The sequence below is a fragment of the Ranitomeya imitator genome, chromosome 3, assembly GCF_032444005.1.
Source record: "Ranitomeya imitator isolate aRanImi1 chromosome 3, aRanImi1.pri, whole genome shotgun sequence".
Lineage (NCBI taxonomy): Eukaryota > Metazoa > Chordata > Amphibia > Anura > Dendrobatidae > Ranitomeya > Ranitomeya imitator.
Window position 1 is genome coordinate 698523893 of NC_091284.1, and position 19373 is coordinate 698543265.

The window sequence follows — 19373 nt, forward strand, 5'->3', positions numbered from 1 at the left end:
GATACTAAATTCCAGGGGGTTCTCAAAAGGCCTCATTGATACACTCCTGCTTAGCAGGAAACCATCTACAACTAAAATTTATACCAAGATATGGAAAAAGTTTCTTCAGTTCCATACAGGTTCAAATCCCTCTGAAGTTCCAATAAAATCTATCCTAGAGTTTCTACAGAAAGGGAAAGAATTAGGTCTGTCAGTTAACACACTAAAAGTTCAGGTGTCCGCTCTGGGAGCCCTCTATGGCCATAATATTGCGGGTAATAAATGGGTATCCCGATTTATCACGGCTTGTGAGCGAGCTACTCCGGTCCACATACCTAGAATAGCTCCTTGCGACCTAAACCTAGTTCTAGACTCTCTAACGGATCCTCCATTTGAGCCTATAGACACAATATCCCTGAAACACTTATCACTAAAGACAGCCTTCTTAGTAGCCTTAACATCGGCTAGAAGAGTCAGCGACATTCAGGCCTTGTCGATAGATCAACCTTACCTTCTCACATTTCATGACAGACTAGTTTTAAAACCAGACCCCTTATACCTTCCTAAGGTAGCAGGGAAATTCCACAGGTCACAAGAAATACACCTTCCTACTTTCTTTAAAGACCCCTCTACTCCTGAAGAACAAAAATTTCACACTTTAGATGTCAGGAGAATAGTCTTACAATATATTGAAAAAACTAGTAGTTGGAGGCAGAGTAGGGCTCTGTTCATTTCCTTTCAGGGAAGAAGGAAAGGGTATGGAGTCACGAAAGCAATATTGTCCAGGTGGATAAGAGATGCTATCCGGTTGGCCTACTCCATCAAGAATATAGAACCTCCGGAGGGCATTAAAGCACATTCCACTAGAGCCGTGGCTTCCTCCTGGGCCGAAAAAGGGAACGTTCCAATTGAGGACGTATGTAAGGCCGCAACCTGGTTGGCTCCTTCCACTTTCTATAATCACTACAGGCTTAATCTTTCATCAGACTCTGACCTACACTTTGGCAGGACTATCCTCAGCACGGTGGTCCCCCCCTAGGTGTTGGTCTCTGGAAATCTCTCCAGTGGGTGCTGTCATGGCGAAGGGTAAATAGCCGTATTACTTACGGTAATGCTCTTTTAATGAGTCCATGACAGCACCCAGTCACATCCCTCCCTAAATAGATAAAAGCCAATGTAATTACTTCTATGAAGTTTATAACCTGATGATAGGTTGCAATATATGACTAACACTGGCGGTCCTCCGGGTACTCTGAAATTAAACTGAGGAGGAGAGGGGGACCGCCCCCTTTTATGTCTCTGTAGGTTTCCTGTTCCTTGGGGCGGATCCCTATCTCTCCAGTGGGTGCTGTCATGGACTCATTAAAAGAGCATTACCGTAAGTAATACGGCTATTCGTGGTTCAGTTTCTCCTTTTACCATTGGGAAAATACAAAAATTGTTGCTGAAAAATCATTTTTGTGACTAAAAAGTTAAATGTTCATTTTTTCCTTCCATGTTGCTTCTGCTGCTGTGAAGCACCTGAAGGGTTAATAAACTTCTGGAATGTGGTTTTGTGCACCTTGAGGAGTGCAGTTTTTAGAATGGTGTCACTTTGGGGTATTTTCAGCCATATAGACCCCTCAAACTGACTTCAAATGTGAGGTGGTCCCTAAAAAAAATGGTTTTGTAAATTTTGTTGTAAAAATGAGAAATCGCTGGTCAAATTTTAACCCTTATAACTTCCTAGCAAAAAAAAATGTTGTTTCCAAAATTGTGCTGATGTAAAGTAGACGTGTGGGAAATGTTATTTATTAACTATTTTGTGTCACATACCTCTCTGGTTTAACAGAATAAAAATTCAAAATGTGAAAATTGCGAAATTTTCAAATTTTTCGCCAAATTTCCGTTTTTATCACAAATAAACACAGAATTTATTGACCTAAATTTACCAATAACATGAAGCCCAATATGTCACGAAAAAACAATCTCAGAGCCGCTAGGATCCATTGAAGCGTTCCTGAGTTATTACCTCATAAAGGGACACTGGTCAGAATTGCAAAAAACGGCAAGGTCTTTAAGGTCAAAATAGGCTGGGTCATGAAGGGGTTAAAGAAAGGGATCTGGTGTCTGTGGGTTAACTTAATAAATAAAGGTGAAAACTTCATTTAGGTATAAATATATTCAGGAAACTTATGTTTGTGAAGAAATTAATATACTGCCTTCGGTCCACAAATTACCATATATACTCGTGTATAAGTCAACCCGAGGCACCTAATTTTGCATCGAAAAACTGGGAAAACTTATGACTCGAGTATAAGCCGGGTATGCATTGTCTCCTAATCCCTATTCTGGTATGCATGGTTCCGCATCCCCATTCTTGTCTGCATGGCTCCTTATTCCCATCCTTGTATGTATGGCCCCCATGAGAAAAGCATAAAAAACCATCCTACTTACCTTCCCTGCGTGCCCTCGTAGCATCGCTTTCTTGCTTCCTGCGGCTGGGCGAACACGTGTCCCCGCTCATTAAGATAATGAATATTCACCTCATCACTCTCATAGGTGTGGAGTAGAATGAATATTCATTCCCTTAATGAGCGGTGACATGTGATCGCTCGGCCGCAGGAGCTGCTGGAGGCCAGAATGAGATGCTGTGAGGGCGTGCAGGGAAGGTAAGTAGAAAAAAAACAAATTAAGGGACCATAAGAGTATAGGGAGACTTCCAAAATTGAATGATATACCCAAAAGAAGGGAATGAATCCGATAAAAACAGATTCTAGAGAAAAATATATAAACAATACAACGGGGGGGGGGGGGGGGGGGGGATGGAGAACCCTAAGCAGAGTGACCTCCAAGCAGCCAATTAAAAATCAAGTGAAACAGGTAAATACACACATTATATCAAGGAAAAATCATAACCGAATGCTGTGAATGAATTTATAATATCAACCCAAGATTACTTTCAACACAGATGTGGTATATAAAAAAAAAAAAACATATAGGTATACAAGTATGCTGGCAACACACTGATACAAGATCTATGTATATATGTGTTGTGTGATCTCATTCAAAACCTGGGTCATAAGTATTAAAGTATTATATTGCACATGGTGAGGTAAGAGAAACATATGCCCAACAAAGTATAAATATATTAAGGTGCAAGTGCTTGAAGGTGCATGAAGACCATTGCAACAATGGAGTCACAGCAAAGGGGTTACCAAAAAGTGCTGCCAGTACCTGTGAGTGAAGGCGCTTGGGAGGGAAAAACCCCAGCGTGCTTTTTGCTATCGCTTTAGAAGATTCCCTTAGTGAGTGGTGACACATGATTGCTCGGCCGCAGGAGCTGCTGGAAGCTGGAAAGAGATGCTGCGAGGGCACGCAGGGACGGTAGGTAGGATTTTGTTTTGTTTATTTATACTGGAAGCCGGCGGCTGCAGATGTAACACTGCGCACTATAAGAGAAATGAATATTTATTGCCAGTGCATTGAATATTAATTTCTTTTTAGCAGCGGGCACAGGCCGCAGCGGCTGGCTCCTGCCTCCTGTGACCTGCCGCTCCCCCGCCCCTGCTGTAAACCGGGACAATGATTTGTGTATAAGCCGAGGGGGCATCTTCAGCACACAAAAAAATGTACTGAAAAACTTTTTATACACGAGTATATACGGTAGATCGAATATGAAAGGGAATCTGTCAGCAGAATCAAAGTGTATAGGGTTATGGAAAGCTGATGACTGACGCATCTGCAGGTTCAAGGCTTACGCTTCCATCTCACAGGCAGAGTTGCAAAACGGCAGAGCTGTGAGAGATGCAGCAAATGTTTTTTGTAAGGAGACAAAGTTCAGTTCTACGGAGTTGATCCTACTGACTGATTCTCTTTACGTTTGGTTTGGATGTTTAAACTTTTGCAGAATCTACGTATCATGCCTGATTTCGATAAAGAAAAGATTTTTTTAAATCCTTGAGATGTCAGGGTTTTCCTTCTAGTTATCACCAACGCCTCCCATTTGCTGCACACGTGTCTCCGATATTACCGGAAAGAGGTCCCCTTCTTCTCATTCATCCACTCGCCTATCACAACAGGGTAACCATGATCTAAGCGCACCATACAGTCTGCTCACACAGCCACACTCCCTGTGCCGCCACTGTTCTGATATGTCAGCGAGATGCCTGCATTGGGGGGACACACTAGTACACATGCATACCCACCTTTTCCAAGTTCCTGATAGTTTTCTTGCACTCGGACATACACAGGGTTAGCACAACTAAGCTATACTTAACCTCTTTAAAAGCTATTCATTTAGAGCTGCCAGGAACAAACTTATTAAATTTTAGACTTAATATATGACAAAAGCTACAGTGCTTAAAAAGCTTACAGAAAGATTAAATAAAAACACATGCAAGAAAAAAACTGCATTAAAATAAAAGGGGTTAAATACAGAAACTGCTTAAAGCACCAGTCCAGCGGGTTTTTTATTGCACCTCTTGAATGGGGCATTAAATGTATTTCCCCTGCCCCCTGTCTCAGGCCAGTCTCACACGTCCAGATAATTCCGGTACCGGAAAAATCGGTACCGGAATTATCCGTGTCCGTGTGCTTACCGTGAACATCAGTGTGGCACACGTGCGGCAGCCGTGTGCCAACTGGGTACCACACGGACCGTGCAGGAGACAGCGCTACAAGTAAGCGCTGTCCCCTGCATCTGGTGCTGAAGCCGCCATTCATATCATCTTTCCAGCAGCGTTCGCTGGCTAGAAGATATGAAAAATCCTTTTTTTTGTTTTTTTTTGTTTTCGTGTTTAAAATAAAGATCTCTGTCCCCAACCCCCTCCCACCCCCTGCGCTCCCCCCTGCTGTTAATAAAATACTCACCCGGCTCCCTCGCAGCGTCCTGTCCTCGCCGCACCTTCTCCTGTATGAGCGGTCACGTGGAGCCGCCGATTACAGTGATTAATATGCGGCCCTATGGGAGGTGGAGCCGCATATTCATGACAATATTCATATTTTTTTTTTTTTTTTAGCAAAGAGGCACTGGACTGCCACAAATACTAAAAGACTAGATAGAATACTGAACCCAGCAGTTCATTAGTCAATGAACAAACATCATAGTGTGTGAGTTTAGACTTATGAAACAGTTGGGGCAAATTAAGAGGGGCGTTACTCTATAAATATCTGTGCATCATGGTATTAATGTCCAAATAGGCAATAACTAACTATAGGCTTAGGAAGTGGGAAACGGTGGAGGGTCAAATGAATGGGCTACGTTTTATAAAAGGACTAGGATGCGATCTATCACTAAGACAGAAGATTACACACTTGTGTTTCATTAGTAGGTTGACACTCCTAACTATTAGCAAAATTAAAAAGGAATAGAGAAACAGGTCTGCCTGAAACGCAATAGCCAATCAGCGATATTTATTCAGAACTACTGCTCCTGTGGCAAAATAAAGATGTTTTTTGATAGAGGTAAGAGAACATTGATGAAGCCTTTGATTGTAGGGTAACTGAAATTGAGAATATGGCTTCTAGGAAGATAATGGTGTAGGACACAAGCAATTACTGGCTAGACTTTTTGTTTTAATCACCCCTTTTAATATTGGCATGAAAGTGGAAAAATTGGGCCATGTTCACTATTTTCATAGCGGTATTTGTAAGTCAAAACCAGAAGTTTGTGATAAATACAAACGTGTTTCTGTTATACCTTTTCTCTGGTTGTTCCACTCCTGGTTTTGCTGCAAATACTAATGTGAAATACTGACTAAATATTGAACGTAGAGAATAAATCTTTGGGAATTCTGGGATGTATAGAGACTTGAATCTTGTCGATGAAGAAGTTCATTCTGTAAAGGAATTTTAAGAGAGAGGTTCTAGGAGGTTTAACCCCTTCGTGATGGAGATAATTTTGACCTTCTTGACCAGGTCAAGTTTTTGAAATCTTACCGCTGTCACTTTGAGGTAATAACTCTGGAACGCTTCAACGAATCCCAGTGATTGTGAGATTTTTTTTATTTTTTTTTGTGACATATTGTACTTTGATAGTGGTAAATGATGGTTGATGTAATTTGTCTATTTATGAAAATTTGACACATTTGAAAATTTTGCCGTTTCAGAGTTATCATTTTTATGCCCCTCAAAATAATTAATGAATAAAATTTCCCACATGTCTACTTTACATCAGCACGTGTTTTTTTTTTTTTTTTTTTTTTTTTTTTTTAGGAAGGTTAGGAGGATTAAGTCGACCAGCGATTTCTCAATTTTCCAACAAAATTTACAAAACCTTTTTTTTTTTTTTTTTTTTTTGGGACCACCTCACATTTGAAGTGACTTTGATGGGCCTATACGACAGAAAATACCAAAAAGTGTCACAGTTCTAAAAACTGCACCCCACAAAGTCCTCAAAACCACATTCAAGAAGTTAATTAACCCTTCTGGTGCTTCACAGTAATTAATGGAATGTGGAAGAAAAAATTTGCATTTTTACTTTTTTTCACAAGTTTTGCTTTAGCCCCAAATGTTTTACTTTCACAAGGGTAACTGGAGAAAGTTGACCCCAAAATTTGTTGTGCAATTTCTTAGTATACCCATATGTAGTGGAAAACTGCTAATTAGGCATACGGCAGAGCTCTGAAGGGAACCAGCGCCATTTGACTTTGTACTCAAAAATGGCTGATATCATTAGCGGACGCCATGTTGCGTTTGGAGAGCCCCTGATGTGCCTAAACAGTGGAAATCCCCTACAAGTGACCTGTTTTGGAAACTACACCCCTCAAGGATTTTATCTAGGGGTATAGTGAGGATTTTAAACCCACATGTACTACACAGAATTTAACATTAGGTCATCATATTGAATGTGTCGTCATTAGTGTTGAGCGCAAGTGCTTGCTACTCGAGTTTGCATCATGTGCTTTGGTATGCAATTATCGCGGGTGCTTGAGCGTCCCCGACGCAAACTCAAGTAGCGAGCACTTGTACTCAACACTAGTCGTCTTATCGTCATAACTTAAAAAAAAAAAATCTTAACCCCAATGCTAACTTTAACCCTAACTTTAGCCTAACCCTAATGGCAAAGAATCAAATAAATAAATGTGATAAATTTAAAAAAAAAATTAATCTGCGTAATCTGACTAAGGGGATGACACTGGAGGGGGTGACATACAAATTATTAGTTTTTGATCACTGTGATATGATCTTACAGTGATCAAAATGAACCAATAAGAACAATTCCTGCTGTTGCCGGGTTTTTGTTGAGGTGTGTATAAATGTATGTATTTGATATCTCTGCACTTTTTCACGACATCCTCTGTACATGTATGGAGCCGCTGTTTACGGTCACCGCGCAATGATTGAGTTAAGATGGCTTCTGTCTCTGACCATCCCTGCACTTTGCTGTGGTTGGCTGTATCCCCCTGTGATAGCGGATGTTTGCCGATCAATGCTGATCAGCCAATCACAACAATTTGACAATAGTTATAAAGAAAAGAAAAAAGACACACTGTGATTGGTGCTGTCCCAGACAGTCACATCAGTCACAATGGATGGGGTGATCGCGACAATACCTTTGGTGATTAACCCTTTTGTCACCGATTGGCTGACCAATAGTTACTGACCAAATGGCACCAAAAGGGTTTATCTAAAATAACGATCACCACTCTGCACACCATCTATTCATCAGATCTGGCCTGCAGAGCAGCTGTATACCTGTCAGTAAAAAAAAAAAATCATTGGTGGTCCGCATGATCTCCTACTTCAAATGTGTCTCTGGTGTGGTACTGTGTGACTAATCTGTGTGATCACAGCAGCAGAAGTTCCCAAATCCGTGTTTCAGATCCCTCCCCCCCCACTCAGCAACTGCTTTTTTTAGCGCACTTTTTTGGTGCCTTTTACGTATATGTGCGCCCTGCATCCACACCCCTTTTGTATTTTGTGCTGTGCATTTGTGCTCAATTTTTGGCGCACTTTTTTTTTTTTTTACACTAATATGTGCGCTCCTCGTTTCCGCAGAGTATCGCTGCTGAAACGTGTTGCCCATTCCAGCTGCTCAAACAATTGTTTTATGTGACTTGGTGTCTGTAGTTGTGGTTTGTTGTTAGTTCATGCAAATAATCCCTTTTTGTGCCAGTCATTCTCATCATCCGTGTAAGCATTTAGCAGTTTGCTGGCACTTTATCGTGTACTTACCATCTGTACGTCTCTAGGGGACAGAGACGTATATATGATGATATAAAGAATTGCTCTGGGTCTGACCTTGTGGAGAAGTATCCACATTTACTGTAAGTTATAAACTGAAACCTCACCAGTTCTTGGACAGGTCCCAGGAATAATCTTGCCAGTATGCCTAAAAAGAGCGGCTGGTGTGTAACTTTAGGGAGTTGTTTCACTTGGCTGTTTTTATCTTTCCTAACTCGGTGTAACTTCCTCCTTCTGCCTCCTCGATATCTCATTCCTACTTTATCCACCCAAACAGACTTATTTTATGTGAGCTTAAGGCCTCGTTCACACGTTCAGCATTTAGTCAGTGTTTTACCTCCGTATTTGTAAGCCAAAACCAGGACTGCAAAAGTATAATGAAAACACGTCCCCACTTCTGCTTTTTTCACCCTCTCCTGGTTTTGGGTTACAAATACGGAGGTAAAAAACCCCACCAAATACTGAACGTCTGCACAAAGCCTATAGCTGTGTCCAAGGGATTGTTTTCTGGAGTTTTTTTTCCTTTCTAAATGCGTTAGACCAGAGGTCCCCAACTCCAGTCCTCAAGGCCCACCAACATGTCATGTTTTCAGGATTTACTTAGTTTTGCCCAGGTAATAATTGCATCACCTGTGCAATGCAAAGGAAATCCTGAAAACATGACCTGTTGGTGGGCCTTGAGGACTGGAGTTGGGGACCTCTGCGTTAGACTACTGTAAATAAGAAAGAAAATTCTGCCCAACTCTGGCTATGAGTGCGCACTGACCACTCCTGCCAGCGATTCTGCTGTTTTAGAACAGAGCAGCTCTTCCTCTTCCAGTCTGCTCTGCCCACAGGGCGTGACTGCTGATGTCATGCTGATTGGCTGCCGGCTCCCTAGCCACTCCCCATCAACAGACTAGGAGAGAAGCAGCTGCCCTGTCGATGTGACGTCACTGAAAGCCACAGAATCATTGGTACTAGTGGTCTGCGACTGCTCTGAGCCGGCAGAAATCGGTGCTGGGTACCACCTACCTGTAAGTACTAGCCCGTAAGAGAAAAATAAAATCGTCCTGGATTATCCCTTTATTGAAACAAAAATTGAACACACAAGCTATTGCCTTTAAGACATTTAGTTTCTGCTGATTATATATGTTTATGTTGTGTGTTTGTTGTTTTTTAGGTCAATGAGCTCAATCAAGTTCCTGTTCCGGTGATGCTTTTACCAGATGATTTTAAGGCCAACTCAAAAATTAAGGTCACTAATCACCTCTTTAACAGGTCGGTTGTCACATAGTTATCAGTAAACAATTCATCTGTGCTGTAGAGAGATCACCACGGCCAGAAGTGTTGTCACATTTATCAGCTAATGGCAGCGGATTCGGGATTGCTGAGGTTTGCTCTACCACGTCTGCTTGGCCCCATCAGCCATTACTAATATGTTGAGAAGAAAAACATTTTTTTTTCCAAGCATGACTACTATTTCTAGATGTGCAAATATTTAATTTTTTTCCAGTAACATTTCATCATCTTGTTTCTCGTTGCCTTAAAGGGACTAAGTCCTAAAATGAAATAAAAGCAGGAAATGTTATAAAATAAAAAAACCTTATACTGATCTCCCCCTCTCACCAATCCAGAGCCCCCAGCTGATTTTTCTCCTGCAGTGATGTGCTGAACATGCCCATATGACAGCTGCAGCCATTCACTGGCCTCCGTGGTCTCCTAATCCCTCTTAAAGGGGCTTTTGGTTGATGGAACAAATATATATTGATGATTATGGGATCTTCCTGCATTCCTTTATAGGTACGGTTTTTAAACGGTACATTTTTCTTTCATTCTAAAGACATGATGAAGCCCAAATGAACCCCATAATAAGTAAATGCGTTACTACTGCTTCTGCCTCTTATTAATAATATTTATATAGCACCATTAATTCCATGGTGCTGTACATGAGAAGGGGTTACATACAAATTACAGATATCACTTACAGTAAGCAAAGTAACAATGACAGACTGGTACAGAGGGGAGAGGACCTTGCCCTTGAGGGCTTACATTCTTTATGCAACATATCGGTTTTTGTTCGTTTGTTCTTCTTCGTGGAACAGAAAATAGGAATGTCCAACTGAAAGTTGGCCTAAAAGTCTATTAACCAGAGCAAAGATTGTCTACATAGGTCTGTTCATCACAGCCAATTAATGTAAATTGTGTAGTGTCTTCTCTCCTGTGACGCAGAGGGGCCAAAGCGGACACCACTGTAGGAGTTATGAGCTCTCTGACTGTGGGTTACATGGTCCACCAGTTGTTTTATGTAGATCCCAGTACACTCTAGATTGTTTGGGCAATAGACATGTTTCTTTACCCCAATAGTTACTCTGTATTAATCAGGCTCCGGAGGTGAGCGGGCCCAATAATGTCACATGTATAGATACATTTCAGCGGCAGGCATCATGTACCTGTCCTATTCTAGTGACTAGTGTTACCCAGCAGATGCAGTAGTGGTTGAAACCCAATTACCCCTTTAAGTATGTAGAGCGATGTGTATATGCACACATGTGACACACACTTCAGCGGCCCCCAATTCTCCGTTCCCTCATGTATGTGCGTTTGGCAGCTTTGTGTGTCTGGCAAACAGATGAAACACAACCCTTAGACACTTAGCTCTTTAGGCTCATTCTATCACAATACTATACATATTGTTTCATTATCTGCCACATCCTCTCCCAGCAATGTTTGGAATCCTCGTGTGAGGCCCGTTATCTGCAATGCCAGTCATGCTGACAAGTGGATGTGCAAGTCTCTCAGGAGATTTCCATGACCGCTTTTTCATTCCTTAGGGGCCTGTTCAGTGATCCCCAGTTGCATTCCTCTTAATATACTGTATATGCAGCAATACCATTACTGAGACTTGGACGCATTGCTTGGATTTTATTTGAATAACAATGCCGAGGACTGTACCAACATGAAATATCAAAACAGAACACTAATACATATGTATACATACACTAACATAATGTTCAAAGGTAACCGAGCATCAGGAACTCGTTTCTAATAACGGAACGGTCAAAACCATGAAGGAACACGCATGGAAACATGGAGTAAAGATACAAAGCCTTGTGTTCCTCAACATCCTCCCCTTTTACGCTGATGTCTGCTGTATACACCCTTGGCACACTGTTTTCAGATGCGTCCCTTCGCGGTTTTGCTGCCTTCCGTCTGAATCTACAGTGTGCACATTCCAGTAAGTACAAGGAAAACCAATGCATGAACCAGTGTGTCCAACTTTTGACCAGTACTGTATATGCATGTTGTATACTTGAGGTACGTATTTTTTGCTTGCGCCAACAGTGCGTATATACAGTACTATACAAAAGTTTTAGGCAGGTGTGGAAAATAAGCTGCAAAGTTAGAATACACTGAAAGTGTTATTTTATTTTTATCAATTAACAAAATGCAAAATGAATGACTAAAAGATTAAATACAATCAATATTTAGTGTGATCACCCTCTGCCTTCAAAGCTGCATCAATTCTTCTATGTACACATGTACAAAGTTTTTGAAGATCTTGACAGAAAGGTTGTTCCAGTCATCTTGGACAATTAACCCCAGATCTTCTGTGGATTTAGGCTTGTGAGATCCTCCTGTCTCTTCATGTAACCCCAGACATGATGATGATGATGATGATGATGATGATGATAACATCACCATGGCTCTGTGGGGGCCATATCCATGTGAAAACAAGGCGTCCTAGAAGAGCACTCTTAATGACATTGGCTGCATGTTTTGGTTTATTGTATTGCATGATGGATAAAGTCTGCCTATAGTTGTCGGCATTGCGGACACCAACAAATGGGCAATATTGAGGACCGTAGAGGCAGTTGTCAGCCAAGGAAACTTAGTGCAGCAGATGAGGCACATCATTTTTGCTTCCCTTCAAAAAACTAAATATGTCCAGCAGAGCCATCATCTCTGAAATGGCATCAACCTGTTAGGACACAGCGACACTGATCTATCTTTGGAGAAATCTGGCCAGAAGTAGTTTTCTCAGAGGAATTGTGGCCAAAAAACATTTCCATATCGAGGTATTGATTCCAAATGACTCGACTATGCACGAAAACATTCGAAATGAGGTGTAGAAAAATGTCATCAGGTGCTCCTCACTGATTAGTCAAAATGAAAATATTTTTCTGTAACAAAGTATTTTGATTGCCATCGGGCTGAAAACCAGTACAATAATGAGCATCTACAGGCAACAGTGATGCAACAAGGAGCTTCCTTGCAAGTTCGGGCTGTTTTTCAGCAAATGGAGTTGTGGATGCCAACAGAAAATCTGTGGTCAATTCTCCCAAGATGTTTGGATCGATCTCCCTGAATAGTTACTCTACTTCAAAAACTGTGTACATAGAAAAATTAATGCTTTTTGCAAAAAGACAAAAAGGTGGTCACCCCAAATATTGATTTTGATCTAGGTTTCTCTTCCATTAACTCGCGTCGTTTTGTTGTGTTCTGTATGTTTACAGCAATCTCCCGTGTTTTTTTTTTTTTTTTATAAATAGATTTTTATTGAAAGCGAATATGAACAATACAATTTATGCATTTTCCAGTATATTACAAAATTTTTACATTTTCCAAACCCCCAACAATCCCAACAAAACCCAAACCTCCCCCTCCCCTGACAGCTCATACCCAGTTATACTTTGTTACCAGTATTGATGGCTCTTTGAGCCATTTGAATCACTTATGTCCGCTTGTTCTTTAGCACTCTCTTCCTTTCAGAGGCCCTCATCCTCCCATTTCCCATACCTACTATCCCAGCTCGAGCCACGGAGACCACATTTTATCAAACGTTTCTATTTTCCCACGTCTTTTGTATACCCCCTTTTCCAAATTGAGACCATGTTTAACATATTTCAGGAATTCACCCCTTATAGGCGGCTCATCCTTGATCCAGTTCCTTGCTATTACCTTCCTTGCCATATATAATAGCCTAGCTATTGCTATCTTCCAGGTGTTATCCACTCTAATTTCCTCTACATGTCCCAGTATACACACTATCGGATCTCTCGGCACTCTGCATTTATACGCCCCTTCCACACGGCTCATTACCACCAACCAGAAAGCAACCAGTCTTGGACATGTCCACATCATGTGGTATATTCCTGCATTCTCAGTCTTACATCTCGGGCATTCAGAGTCCGCACGCAACCCCGCTCTGTGCAACACTTCCGGTGATTTATAGACTCTGTGCAAGATGTACAGCTGCGATAGTCTATACGGCTCGCTCAGTGACACTCGTGGAACCCACTCCAACACCGACTCCCAGGTTTCATCCTCCATTGGGCCTAAATCTCTTTCCCATTTCGCTCTCGCTTTTAGAGGGAAGTCTAGTAAATATGCATGTAGAAGGTCCTTATAAAGGGTGGTAATGACTCCCCTTGTGGACCCTTCCCCACATACGTATTCCAGAACTATGTCCTCCTGGATCTCAATACCACCGCCCTTGTTTTGCGCTTTAAAGGCATGTTTCATCTGAGCATATTGATACTCCCCAGTCGGTCTCAATCCAAACTCCCCCTGCAGCTGCGAAAAGGACTTTAATCCTTGTTGTTGAATTATCTGAGCCACCAAGTGGATTCCTTTGGCCTGCCACTCCGCCAGCACTCCAAGAGCCGCAAACTCAACCAAATTATTATTAAGCCATATCGGTGTAAATTTAGTCAGCCCCGTAACCCCCCGAATATGTCGCAGTCTGGTCCATAATTTATGTATCAAAAACATAGTTGGGTATAATTTCCCCAATACTCCCAAGGAGCCATCCTCCAGACACTGCGCCACCGGTCTTCGGTTTGTCACCCTCTCCATCAAGTGTTGTACCGCACTGGTAGACGCTCCCCGCGCCCAGCCCTTCAAATGCTGGCTCTGGGCTGCAAGAAAATATAACTCAGGATTGGGTAAAGCCAATCCTCCATCTTCCTTGGGTCGCTGAAGCGTCTCCAGGCGAATACGTGGGTACCGCCTCCCCCATATCAGGCTTCTAAAAAGAGCATTAATCTGCCGGAATTTCCCACGTGGAATCCAAACTGGCGCATTATGTAGGACGTAAAGTAATTTGGGCATCAGAACCATTTTAATGAGATTAACCCTACCCACCACCGATAGGTGTAATTTATTCCACGCATCCACTTTTGCTTTAAGGGCGCCCATGAGAGGAGTCAAATTCCTATACAAAAACTCTGTAACTGGCATCGAGATCCATATTCCCAGGTATTTGAAAAGGGATGCCACCTTAAGCCGCCCCTCTCCCAATGGCTCACTTCTGCTCTCCTCCACCCCATCCACCTCGAAGAGGACCGATTTATCCCAATTTATCCTCAATCCCGACAAGGCTCCAAATTTCCCAATGATCTCGATAGCCCCATTCAAGGCTTCATCCGGGTCCGCCAGGAACAGTAAGATGTCATCTGCATATAACGCGATCTTCTCCTCAACACTCCCATATCTGAACCCAGGAACCTCATCCGATTGTCGGATCTTAGCGGCCAGTGGCTCCACAGCTAAGGCAAACAGAAGGGGCGACAGTGGGCAACCCTGCCTCGTACCTCTGGCCAACTTTATAGGCTGAGAAAGTTCCCCATTCACTCTAATTCTAGCTGTTGGTAGTGAATATAACAGTTGAGTCCATGCCACAAATTGCGGACCAATACCCATACACTTCAACACCCGCCAGAGATATCCCCACTCCACACTGTCAAACGCCTTATGGGCATCCAAGGATGCAATAACCCTTCGGCCACAGTTGTCAGACTTCAGCTGTAGGTTCATATGCAGCCTCCGCAGATTAACCGCTGTAGACCTGTCAGGCATAAAACCAGACTGATCCGGATGTACAAGGCTAGCAATGACGCTGGACAAACGGGTAGCTAACACCTTGGCCAAGAGTTTGACATCGATGGTTAACAGAGAGATTGGTCGATATGACTCAGGCTTCCCCAGATCCTTATCCTCCTTCGGAATAACCACTATAATAGCCTCCCTCATAGATGCTGGGAGATACCCTTGGCATCCAGCCTCCTCCAGTACTAACTTTAATCTGGGAATCAGCACTTCCTCCAAACTTTTATAGATTTCGGCTGGTAACCCATCAACCCCAGGTGCCTTCCCATTAGCCATAGACTTCAGCGCCCGACTCAGTTCCTCCTCGGTGATAGGGGCATCGAGGCTCACCCCATCCTCCTCACTCAATTTCGGAAGACCCAGACTCTCAAGGAAAGTCTCCGTATCTCCGGCTGACTCATTGACCCTGGAGGAATATAAGTCCGCGTAAAAGTCCGCAAAGACCTTTATAATTTCAGGTGTTTCAGATACCCTGCTCCCACCATCTGAAACCAACGAATGTACATACGAGGTACCACGCTGAGCCGCGGCTACCACCGATAGCATGTGTCCCACTGTTTCTCCCTCCTGAAAATAAGCCACCCTCTGAAACTCCCGCTTCCTTTCAGCTTTTCCCAGCAGAATCTTTTCCATACAATTTTGCGCTGTTCTCAACCTTTTCTCTGCCTCAGAAGTCCCCAGCACTACCATCTCGTCCTCTGCGGCTTTCAGCTCCTCCATCGCCACTCTCTCCGCCTCCCTTGTCCTCCTCTTACACCTACTAATGTCTCTAAATAGTAACCCTCTCAGGTACGCTTTCATTGCATCCCAAACAGTTAGAGCATCTGTACTCCCATCATTTAAAGCAAAGAATTCCGTCACCTCCTTCCCTATACCGTCCAAATCAATACTCTGTAACCAGTTAGGATGGATCTTCCATTCTCTCCCACTTGCGGTCCGTGTCCCCAACAACCTAACCTCCACCTCAATTGGACTGTGATCCGAAAGGGCCCTCGGCAGATAACGCACCTCTCCCACCATTGTGTCCAACAGGCGGTTACCCAACGCCATATCAATTCTGGATAGCGTAGCATGAGCCGGCGAGTAGCACGAGTACCCTCTCTCCCCAACATGTCTAACTCTCCATAGATCAATCATGCCTATTTCACGCACATAGGTACCAAATGTTGTAGTGTGCCCCTCCGACCTGTTCTGGGTGTTCTTATTTTTATCCCAAAAGTCATCACAGATATTGTTCAAATCCCCAATAATTAAGAGTGGTAGTGGTTCCCATCGTTGCACCCTCTCCAACACCTCCCTGATCTTCTTACTTGAATATGGAGGTGGAATATACATTGCCGCCACACACAATCTCACTCCATACAATATACATTGTATCACCACATACTGACCCTCAGCATCCACGCATACTTTCACCTCTTCATACTGCACTCCCACCGGCACCAACACTGACACACCTCTTGAGTACGTCGAAAAGGTAGAATGATACCCTTTCTGTATCCAACGTCTATTCAGTACGTCCACTTTCTCCTGTATCAAGTGCGTCTCTAGCAAGCATATCATAGAAGCCCGCTGATCCTTCGCATACTGCAAGCTCGCAGCTCTCCTAGATTTATCCGCCAGACCTCTCACATTCCAACTCAAAATCTTAAAGCGGTCCCCTATTATGTGACTCATCATCTTTAGTTATGTCTTTACTCCCCGTTCTGAGCTGTCTAACTTCCCTCCCCACCCTTACCCCTACCCCCCCTCCCCCACACCCCCCAATACTATACATTCTGCCTCTTATCAAGAGTGGGGCACCATCACCCATTGCGAACACTCTTGTTAACGTAACCTTCTCCTTCCGCCTCCCGCTACCGTTTATAACAGAATTCGGCGCAATTCTTAGAAGAACAATATAATTCAACCTGTATTAAATTACAACTGCAAGAAACTAAATAAACTTTTAGTACGCTGCACACCCTTCCTCCCTCGTACTTCTCCGCCGCATCAGCACACCCAGTACATTCCCTGAATAATACCCAGCTCCACCCTCCAACCTTCACATTTCAATTACCAATGTACTGTCAGTCCATCTCTTTTTCCCCTTTTTGAAAGAATTAAAATACCTCCCGACTAACCCACCCCACATTTTCAATCTCCTTTCCCTTTAAGCTTTTTAGCGTTAAGATCTATCCACTGGGTAGCGTCCTCCGGCGTCTGGAAAAAATGAATCTTATCCAGCGCTACCACTCTCAGTCGTGCCGGAAACATCATGGAGTATTGCACTCCCAGTTCTCTCAGCCGTCTCTTGATACCCGTGAACATCATCCGTTGTTTCTGTACCAGGGCGGAATAGTCAGGGTAAATAGCAACTCTTTGACCTCCAATTGTCAGATCCGTCATGTCTCTAGCTTTCCTCAGGATAATGTCTCTGTCTCTGTAGTTTAGGATTTTGGCAAGCATGGTACGGGGATTTGCTCCAGGGACAGGTGGTTTCGGTGGGACCCTGTGGGCTCTTTCTACCGCAAATACTTTTGTCAGTGCTGCATCACCAAAGGTCTCAAGGAGCCAGCTTTCAATATACTCCGTGGGATTCCTCCCCTCAATTTTTTCAGGGACACCCACTATACGAATGTTATTTCTTCTGGACCTGTTCTCCAGATCCTCATTTTTTGCAGCCAGCTCCGATATTGCCTGAGTAAACTTCCTCTCCGCTTTCTGCAGCTGCACTATATGGTCTTCTGCCGTGCTCACTCTTTCCTCCACAGCCCCCACACGTTTGTCAATCTTCTGCAGGGCTGCATTTATCTGGGCTGTATCCCCCTTGACCTCCTGTAGCTGCTGGGTGAGGGATTGCTTGCATGATGATACCAATGCAAAGACATCTCTAAGGGTGGGCTCTGCTCCTGACTCCTTATCTTCAGATCCCCCTACTACCACTGCCATGTCACCATCCCTGCTCCCCTGTTGTACCTCCTGCTCCTCTGCTGGGCTTTCCTCCTCTCCTTCTGTGTCTGTGTCTGCTCCGGCATCCTCCTCTGCTTTTCCTGTGTTCCCTGCGGCCTCCACTCTAGCAAACTGCTGGAGCTTTGCCGCCGCCGCCATTCTCTTCTGGCATGCCGCGTTGTCCTTCTCCGCCTTCTCTCTGGCGTCGGCGCCATCTTGGCTGATCCCAGCCTCGCCGGCTCCTGCATCTCTTTGCCTCCTCCTGGTCATATTTGTTGACCTCGAGGCCGCCTCTATTCACCGCCGCACTCCCGGGACTTTCCTGCAGCCGGTAAGCGCCTTGAATCGCCGCTCAGCTGCGGCTTATAAGGATAAATTGAGCGTTAGCAGCGGGAGCGCTCTGTCACACGTCCGCTCACATGGACGTTCAGGCCACGCCCCCAATCTCCCGTGTTTTTCTGAAGTCTGGCCTATATGGTAGTTTGACAAGAACGAAGCCTTTTCTTACAAAGAAAAACATCCTGGCTGACTGTTTTGTCATAACCTAGGTCATCTGACAAAAGCATATGGGAAAAATTGTTGAGACTGATGAGGCCAAAGTGGACCTTTTTGGCCATAATTCCAAAAGGAATATTTATCGATAGCCAACACTGAATATCACCAAACGAACATATACCCACAGTGAATCATGGTGGAGGCAGCAATTTCCTTTTGGGTTTGTTTTTTTGACAGCTGGAACAAATGTTTGCTAAAAAGCTGAAGATTAAACGGAATTTCACCATTCGGCATGACGACCACCCCTAGCATTCTTTCAAATCAACAACAGAATGGCTTCACCAGAAAAGATCAAAGTTTTGAAATGGCCTAGACCTGAATCCAATTGAAAATCTGTGTTGCCCTGAAGAGGGTGCTGTACACAGCCGAACGATCTGACATATTTATGGTGCTGTAGGCTTAAAAACAGTGAAAATCGGCAATCTTAGATCATGTGTTTAGATGCATGAACAGAAAATGTGGAGAATCTTTTTAACATCCACACAGCTATTTTTTTTTTTTTTTTTTATAGCTTGTGGATGATTGGTAAAATGTCATCCACTTTTCTACTGTAATACACTGCAGAGTTTACATCTATACAGTGACACCACTTGTCGTGATATCTCTGCACTGACAGGAATATGAAATATTACACAGCTTTATTGCCCGAGTGTTACACAGAGAATTGCAGCATTTTATCTCCAGCTTATCTCACAATCAGAAGTCCACAGATGTCACAGCACATGAATAGTGTCGCTGAGGGAATACAGGGAGGCTAGCTCAAAAAGATCTCTGGTCGTGAAGCCCGAAATTGGTTTGGTTTTTAAAGAGTTCACTAAAGCAACATATCCTGGTTATGTAATAACATGACATTACTGTTGTGTTGATATATA

General features: G+C 43.3%; 1 protein-coding gene across 1 annotated transcript in view; it reads left to right on the top strand.

Moving 5' to 3' along the window:
* PIP4K2C (phosphatidylinositol-5-phosphate 4-kinase type 2 gamma) overlaps nucleotides 1-19373 on the top strand; it is a 107865-nt gene that overhangs the window by 20032 nt on the left and 68460 nt on the right. Inside the window, exon 2 of the mRNA XM_069758569.1 lies at nucleotides 9308-9405. Coding sequence (XP_069614670.1) covers nucleotides 9308-9405 — 98 coding nt within the window. The remainder of the gene's footprint in view (nucleotides 1-9307; nucleotides 9406-19373) is intronic.